At 43.2% G+C, this 8,572-nt stretch overlaps 1 protein-coding gene across 1 annotated transcript; it reads left to right on the top strand.

The window, feature by feature from the left end:
- Nucleotides 1-594: 594 nt before the first annotated feature.
- Nucleotides 595-5,598, top strand: LOC139200095 (zinc finger protein 271-like). The gene is made up of 5 exons (XM_070829326.1): nucleotides 595-1,091; nucleotides 1,536-1,882; nucleotides 2,210-2,279; nucleotides 3,090-4,680; nucleotides 4,737-5,598. The coding sequence occupies exons 1-5, from the start codon at nucleotides 686-688 to the stop codon at nucleotides 4,759-4,761; spliced, it is 2,439 nt and encodes an 812-aa protein (XP_070685427.1). The 5' UTR covers nucleotides 595-685; the 3' UTR covers nucleotides 4,762-5,598.
- Nucleotides 5,599-8,572: the final 2,974 nt, after the last annotated feature.

The following is an 8,572-nucleotide window of genomic DNA, read 5'->3' as shown; positions in this document are numbered from 1 at the left end:
AAAGTTGGAATAAAATGTTTTTCACCTCTTCTCATGAAATGATTGTGACAATGTGATTTATTCTTGATAAATTAAGTGTTTATCTTTTCAACTTTATTGATCAAACTCTTCCAAACATATCACAGTGCAAACTGTGTATTCAGGCTTTAACTAAATTGGGGGTATTGAACAATTATTCCAACTTTATGGGCAACAGCGTTATTATTCTGGGATGGGTCTTTCTGCACAATGAGAACATTTACTTTTGGTACTTTTAGTATATTTTGGTACTAATACTTGTGTACTTACTGAAGTACCGAAGCACTTTTACTTATAATAAAGTATTTTACTTGTAATAGATTATTTTTACCCTATGGTTTTGCTACTGTTATTCAAGTAAAGGATACTTGTTGAGTAGCTGTTGATTCTAGTGGTGTGTGTGTGTGTGTGTGTGGGGGGGGGGGGGGGGGGGGGGCTTTTATTTTGAAATGTAGACGTGACACCGGAAGCGGATATGCGTACGCGGAATCATTTCAGAGACGCACCGGCCGCCATGTAGGACAGCGAACGTAGAGTTTACACGGAAGAAAGATTGGCGCCGTGTTTAGAGTTCAACTGACTCCGACTTTAGTGACTTTTAAAGTTTCAAAATGCGCTGCGAGCTGGCGGACACCGCGGGCTGAGTGTTTAATCCGTCTGGACAACAATGGAGGCGAGGTTCGGCAGCGAAGTGGCGTCGATCGTGGAAGTCGCCATCCAGGCGACTGTGTCCGTTTTCAGGGATGTCTGGGCGAAAGAGGCGCCAAACGCGCAGTGGGAGGAGGCGAAGTTCGGCGAAGTCCGGGACATAGAGAAGTGCCTGGTGGTCCAGATCCACAAAGTGTTCACGGACCTCTCCTCGGAGCTGTTCGAGGAGAACGAGGCTCTGCGGGCCAAAGTGGAGCAGCTGGAGGACGTGCTGCAGAGGAAAGCCGGGCAGCTGGAGCAGGAGCTGGAGGCCAGGGTGGGCCAGCTGGGCAGAGAGATGGAGCAGCTGGAGAAGGAGCTGAAGAGCATCAGTGAGGGCGGCAGCAAGACGCAGGGAGGTCCGACACACACCCTGCTGCAGGACGGTGAGGGATGGTCGTCAATCACCCCATCGATCACTCTGATCACATGGAAAGTCATCAGTCAGTTAGACTGTGAGCTGAGAGGACATGAGGGTTGTGCACATCAGGATGATTTTACAACAATTATGGAATAATAGTCTACAGACTGTGAGAAAGTAGAAAATATCAGAGGGTCTTTAAGATAAAATGATGCCAGAATTCTTATTTTATCTGATTTACAGCCTCAAACCTAAAGATATTTAATCCATAATGGCAGTCAGCAGAGAAAAACAGCAAATCAGCAAATTTGAGAGGCTGAAACCAGTGAATCATTTGGTGAAACTGTCTTTCTTTTCATTGTGTATTCATGTCTACGTGGTTTACGCCTTCATTTCTTGTGACAAACACTAAACTATACTTTGTGACAAACTATAAATGGGGTTGCTGTGTTATTGTCTCTTCACACAGGATCCGGTCAAGCTGCCTCAGAATCCTCCTCCGCTCTGGCTGCTGTGAAGGAATCCACCTCAGACCGTCCTGCGGTTTCAGCAGGAGGCACCGAAGATGTTCCCAGCTCCACGTCTGCGTCTGTTGCTGCTCCTGAACCTGCGACAGCTCCGACGGCGTCTGACGACAGTGTTGGCTCCGCTCCCACGGTGCTGCTGGTGGGTGCCGGCCAAGTCGTCGTGCCATCGATGGCCTGTGAAACGATGGGAACAACGCAGCTCGTTCTCAAACCAGTGGCGTCTACGCCTCAGGGCGTCGTCAGTCCAGACTCCAGCCCCGTCGGCGGTGTGGACTCGGCTCAGGAAAAGGTTGGGGGTCTCTCTGCAGTCAAACCTGATCCATTTGTCTTTGCTAGTTATTTTTAAAAAGTCTTTGAGATGATTGTTTAGACAAGTCAAAGTGTCTGCAACCACAGAATCTGCAGCATCTCAGCGGTGCTTCTCTCCCTCCCTGCTGGAGATGCAGTTTGTACCTGAGCCAAAAATGATCTTCTAATGTTTCCTAGTTTCATGTTTTTATATAATTACGATGTGTAATGCTGAGGTAACTTTTCTCTGTTTAGGGGATGATTGAGCGTCCATGTGTGCAACCAATATCTTAATGTTAAAGTCAAATCGTTTGCTTGTGCATGACAGAAATCTGTGGAAGAGGCACCTTCAGGGAGAACGAGGAGGATCCGGAGAGCAACCTTCAAAACGGAAGAAGGTGTGATTGTTTTTTTTACATGATGTGACCATGACATAAACATTTGGGAAGGAACTTGAATGGCTGCAGTGTACATCTGTGAGAAATCAGATCTTGACATAATAATCCGGGTTGGTACAAAGTCTTGATTTAAACTGCTGTATTTTCAAGGTTAGGATTATGTTTGGATTCAAATATCGTCCCTGAAAAATGCTTTTAAACACAATCACTCATGTAAACCAAAAGTCTTTCAGCATTTGAAGTGAAACAATCCCATCGTCACATCTGTTTGTTGTCTCCTGGCATCTCAAACCACACGCCGAGCAGAGGCGACCATCTGCTCTTAAATTGTCCTCGGACCGTTCACAGTGTGCTTGCTGCACATTGAAGGCAGCTAGCTAACTTTTGTACCTGCTCATCAGCGACTAGAGAACAGGTGGAGTTTGTTATCTGTGCAGCAACACCAGCTATGGAAGAATATTTTAAAAAAATAGAGGAAGACAAGACTACAGAAAGGAGGTGGGCCTGTCTACGATGGGGGAGTCGGCTCTCACCAGCCAGCAGGATTAGTCCTCTGTTAATCCTTTTCTCTGGAAATTAGCAAGAATTAAATAATCCTGATCTAACCAAAACAACAACAAGAGTTAACATGAACAGCTGGTAAAACAACCAACAACTACATACATTGACTGCTGTGGGTATATAAGGAATAGATTTAGATGTGATGATAAAAGTCTGGACGCCTTGAAAGTCCTTTAAAGTGTTTGAATTTTACTCACTTGAAAAGCTGTATGAACCCTGAATCACATGTATTTTCCCCTCTATGTCCAGTCTCCACTGACAACAGCACTGAAGAGAGACAAATCAAGTCCGGAGGAGATCGGGGAGGAAGGCTGAAAAAGACAGACTCGCGGACAGCGAAGCGATTCTCCTGTGACCACTGCAACGCCAGTTTTCACTGGAAAGGTGAACTGAAGAAACACACGAGGGTCCACAAGAAGCCTTTTCCCTGTCAGCAGTGTGGCAGAAGTTTCCTCGAAAAGAAGTCTCTGGAAAACCACCTTTTGCGTCACGAGGCGAGTAAAGCCCCCCTGCCCTTCCCCTGTCCTCAGTGTAAAAGATCGTACCGAAAAGAGCAGTCGCTTCAGAACCACCTCAAGCATCACCAGCGCTCGAAACCACCGAAGCCGTTCGCCTGCGATCAGTGTGGGAAAACATTCAGAATCGAGCAGTCCCTGGAAAACCACCTGCTGCGCCACGAGAAGTCGAAGCAAATGTTCAAGTGTCAGCTCTGTGACAAGAGTTTCAAGACGTCGGTCCTGCTGAAATGTCACATGGCCGTGCACTCGGAGGAAAGACCGTTCAGCTGCGCCACATGTGGGAAGGAGTTCAAGAGTAAAGACACCCTTCGCTTCCACCAGATGGTTCACACCAACGCCAAAAAATACAAATGCACAATGTGCGATGAGACTTTCAAGTACGCCCACTCCCTGACCGTGCACAAGAGGAAACACACAGGCGTCACTCCCTTCGTGTGCACGGTGTGCAACAGGTCGTACCGGACTGGCACCGCTCTGAAGAGACACAGCGTAGTCCACACCGGGGAGAAACCCTTCACCTGCCACATATGCGGAGCGAGGTTCAGCCTGAACAACAACCTCAAGAGGCACCTTCGCATTCACACGGGGGAGAAGCCGTTCACGTGCCAGGAGTGTGGCAAGAGCTTCTCGGACAACAACAAGCTGAAGTCCCACATGCTCATCCACGGTGCCAGGAAGCCTTTTATGTGCGACCTGTGCGGGAAGACCTTCCTCTTCAACTGCAGGCTGCTCATACACCAGAGGTACGTGCATGCCGACAGGAGCGAGGAAACGGACGGCACGCAGGGATTTTTCCAGGCCAGAAGGAGAAACAAGTCGCTGGTGAAACCGTTCAGCTGCAAAATATGTCTGAAAGGTTTCAGCGCCGCGTGTTCCCTCAAACTGCACGAACGAGGCCACAGCGAGCAAAAGGAGTTCAACTGCAGCATATGTGGGAAGTCTTTCCATAACAAGTACTCTTTCGGCTATCATCAGAGAAGCCACTCGGGGGAGAAGCCCTTTGTCTGCGACGTGTGCGGGAAGAGATTCTTCCACGCCGGTAGCCTAAAGCAGCACGAGCGGATCCACACCGGGGAAAAGCCGTACAAGTGCGACCAGTGCGGCAAGGCCTTCAGGACGGACGGAAACTTCTACAGACACGTGCGGATCCACACGGGCGAGAAGCCGTTCGAGTGTTTGTACTGTCACAGGAAGTTCCACCAGTCAAATCAGCTCAAGTCCCACCTGCAGGTCCACACCGGGGAGAAGCTCTACTCGTGCCAGCAGTGCGGCCGAGGCTTCTCCGACTCGAGGCAGCTCAAGAAGCACAGCTGCGACGCCTCGTAGGCGACGCGGTGCTGCGCTGTGTTCTCCACCCGAACACTCAGCTGGTCAACAGATGGGAGAACTGGGGCTCGATCTGATGCATTCATGAATGAAACGGAGCTTCTGTTGTATTAAGGGAAGCAAAATGTTGATTAGCTGAACAAGAGGGAGACAAAGTTTAACTTTCATAATCAGTCTTTTGAGAACTGGTACAATTTTTATAATTAACAAGCTAGTTTAGACAGAACGTTAATCTATTCCAGTTTGGAAACATGGTCAGTAAAACATTTGATAGCTTCACAGTGGGAAAGGGAAGCTTGTTAGTCTTCATATTATAACAATAGCGAACTAAGACGTTTTAACGCTCCAGTGACTCACTTTTACTCTTGATATGTTAGAATTAAGGGATCAGTTATAAGTAATTAACACAGTAATTGATAGTAAGATTAGTCGCAGCTCGTCTCTCAATCAGTGTATTCACAGTAGAGGTCGGCAGCATTATTCTGGGCATTTACAGTTCAGCTTTTTTTTTCTTTTTTTCAATAACCTCAGCTATTAAGACGTTGAGACCATTTCAAAGTCACACGTGTGAAACCCCAGATAGAGGTGCTGAAGTTCGATACCTCTGCAGATGTTTTCAAGGTGATAAACACACCAGCTTCATGTTCTGAACTCGGTGTCAGTTGCTAAAAATAACATCTGCTCTCCAGTTGAGTTAACATTATTTATCAAATCATTTAAATGGCATTTTTTTTTGTTATTTTGAAACATCTCTCTTATTGTGTTTGTATTAATTTATGTTTTTGAACGTCTAATAACCCAATAGAATGCCATGAAGATGTGATTATTTTCAAAGTAAAAAAATTAAATTGTAAAATGGCTTTCCAGTGTACAGTTCTGTGAATTACAGCACTGTATATAATTTTTTTTTTCGTTTGTTGTTGCAATTAAAGAATAATTGCCATCGAAGAAAGTTTAAGACTTTTATTTTGAAGCCGGGTTAAATGTTACATCCACTTCCGGGATGAACGGCGTCGGAGACTCTCTTTTTGGTTTCGCTGTTTAGAGATTCAGCGGTAAACTTTGGATTTAACATGTCAGAAAACTTGTTTTATTCAGAAACCAAATCCATAATGGAGACAGCCATTCACACTGCGGCTGATGTCGCCCGGAACTCCGAACCAACGGTGAGTTATCGGCTTTTATCACTGACCGAGCGACCGTTTGTATGGGAGCCAGAGACGGTGTTCTGGAGGAGATGGGACCGGCGGAGGGGCTGCGTAACAAAGATGGCGGACTGTCATCTTGCTAGCTTAAAGGCTAAAACAGCCAAAATAAGAGAAAATAAAATCTTTGGTACCTTTTATAAAGTGGATGTTATTTAAATTTTAGTGCAGGCACTTATTTCAACCCTTCATATGTGTTTTTTTTTATTATTAATGGCGTTTACTAAACAATAGGATGCGTTAACTCCAACTGTTGTCCAAGCTAGTGGATGACTGACAGCAGAAGATCTACTTTTGTTCAGTTTAATTGATTTGAAATATGTTTCAATGTTGATTTATGGATAATTTTCTTTATCCACATCAGACCCACGCTGCTGCTCTTCCTCTTGCATATATTACACATATATTACATACATTACATTGTTATTACTGTTGTTTATACCTGCACAGTATACATATTTATCTCACTTCCTGTTTACATGCTGTTTAACCATAAGTGCTGATAAATAATCATTTATTTATTTATCAGTGAAAACCACCTGCCTGCATCCTGCTATCACCAGTTTCCATTTACCACACCCTGTCTATATTATGTATATTTATCTCATTACTGTACTTCTGCTACTACAAAAGATTCTCATTTTACTTTTAAATGCATGTTTCTCTTTCTTAATCACAAAATTATAGACTTTCATTGTCAGTAAGTGTTTACTGTTGTGACAAATACAGAATTTTAAAGTTAGAGGTGTATTGTTTCTTCCTCGTGACCAGTTTTTAAGTGTCACTGGTATTTGACTTTTTATTTCATTACATTACCTTCACTGACAGTTACTTTATTGTTAAAGAAGTCTTGTTGTTGTGACTTATTACAGAAAAAACACAGGTAACATATCTGTATGTATGTCAGTTGTACCAAAGAGACATTTCTACTCTAAACGTGTCACGTTATGTCATTTAAATTCCCACTTGAAGCTCAAATAGGTCAAATTATACAATATTTTCCTCAAAAAAGTGCAAAAATTAGAGAATAATCCAAAAAATCTGTACAAATTAGTGCATCAAAAGTTAGTTTACCTTCTTTCCTCTCTCATTAATCATCTCACGACCCCTCAGACTTCACAGTAAAATGCTGCTTACACACTGATAAATCAGTTTTAACAGTCTAATAAAGTCATCTATGATAATGTATCACTCACAGGGGCCGTTTTTCTGCATATTAAGTACTTTATTTTGGATGTTGTCAGTAAATGTTTATGATAATTCTTACAGCAATTATAACACCAGTTAAAATGACATGTTTAAACCATTTGTAGTGACATTTTAATTCAAATCTGACAGATGTAACCACTATAAATACATCTAACATGAGCTATATTTGTCTGATAGATATATATATATATATATATATATATTTTTTAATTATGCTGACAGCTTTATTTTAATCCTCACAGACAGATTTGAACAGCGTTGTGGAAATGTTGGCACGTGAGGCGACGAGAAAGATCAGTGCCATTTTCTCCCAACTGTCCTCAATGCTGCACAATGAAAACACGACTCTGAAGGCCAAAGTGGGAGAGCTGGAGAGCGAGCTGACGACTGTGACCGGACACTTTCAAAATGCCAGAATGTGGAGAGAAAACGTCCTGAACGGCTGCCCGGTTCTGTTCGAGCAGAGCGGGTTGATCTTCACGTTGAAGCCTTTTGGGAAATTAACAAAGAAGACAGATGAATTAAAAGTCACGGGATCGTCGCACACTGCTGCTGGTGAGTTTGCTTTAAAGGAAAAGCTGACATCAGTCTCACTGCGCACATGAAGGAAATGTAGGAAACAAGTCCATTTACTCAAGAACTGTCCAATTTTGAGGTTCTTGTACTCAGTATTTCCATGTTATGTCACTTTATATGTCTATATTATATTTCAAGTGGGTGTTTTCCACTTTTACTTCATTTGTTTGATACATTTAGTGACATTACAGATTCAGATTATTAATACAAAATACTATAAACAAATAAAATATGATATATTAGTGTAGGTAATAAGTCATTAGAATTACTTTTACTAGCGGCAGCATTATATTTTATATATACACTATTGTAAAATGGGTCATGCATAATGAGCACTTTTACTTTTGGTACTTATACACTACTCACAAAAAGTTAGGGATATTCAGCTTTCAGGTGAAATTTCAGGATGAACCTAAAATGCATTCTAACCTTTCCAGGTGAACTTAATGTGACCTTCTCTAAACCTTTGAATGCACATGTCCAACTGTTCAGTGTCTCAGTACTTTCTGCACCAGCTGCTGTTCTCTAACAAGAAGCTTAACAGCAACATTCACAACAGGTTTGATCCATGAATCCACCAATACATTTCCTGCTTCAGTTAGAATTGGTATTTAAACAGTCCTCCTCATCCTGCTGTTCACATTCTGACATCATGAGACCAAGACGACACCTAACAGTTGATCAGCAGCACCTCAACACTGGAGGCTTCAAACAGGAAGTCCTCAGACGGAGGTGTTCACTGAGCTTAGAGGGTCACAGAGTGTCATCAGGAGGTTGGAACAGTGATACAGAGACTGGAAGAGTCACAGAAAGGAGAGGAGTGGACGTCCTTTGGCCACGTCCCAATTTATTGAGACACTGAAAATGTTTTGTTGTGGTATACCTACCACTGTTGGTA

This window comes from Pempheris klunzingeri, chromosome 4, assembly GCF_042242105.1.
Source record: "Pempheris klunzingeri isolate RE-2024b chromosome 4, fPemKlu1.hap1, whole genome shotgun sequence".
Classification (NCBI taxonomy): Eukaryota; Metazoa; Chordata; class Actinopteri; order Acropomatiformes; family Pempheridae; genus Pempheris; species Pempheris klunzingeri.
The sequence above is the reverse complement of the archived record's forward strand: the minus strand, read 5'-3'. Positions and strand labels throughout refer to the sequence as shown.

Bases quoted from the DNA above. Each gene is read 5' to 3' on its own strand.
- LOC139200095 (XM_070829326.1), top strand. From the start codon at position 686: ATGGAGGCGAGGTTCGGCAGCGAAGTGGCGTCGATCGTGGAAGTCGCC. The intron at 1,883-2,209 runs GTTGGGGGTCTC...TGTGCATGACAG, and splicing joins TGGACTCGGCTCAGGAAAAG to AAATCTGTGGAAGAGGCACC. The intron at 4,681-4,736 runs GTAGGCGACGCG...GCTGGTCAACAG, and splicing joins AAGCACAGCTGCGACGCCTC to ATGGGAGAACTGGGGCTCGA.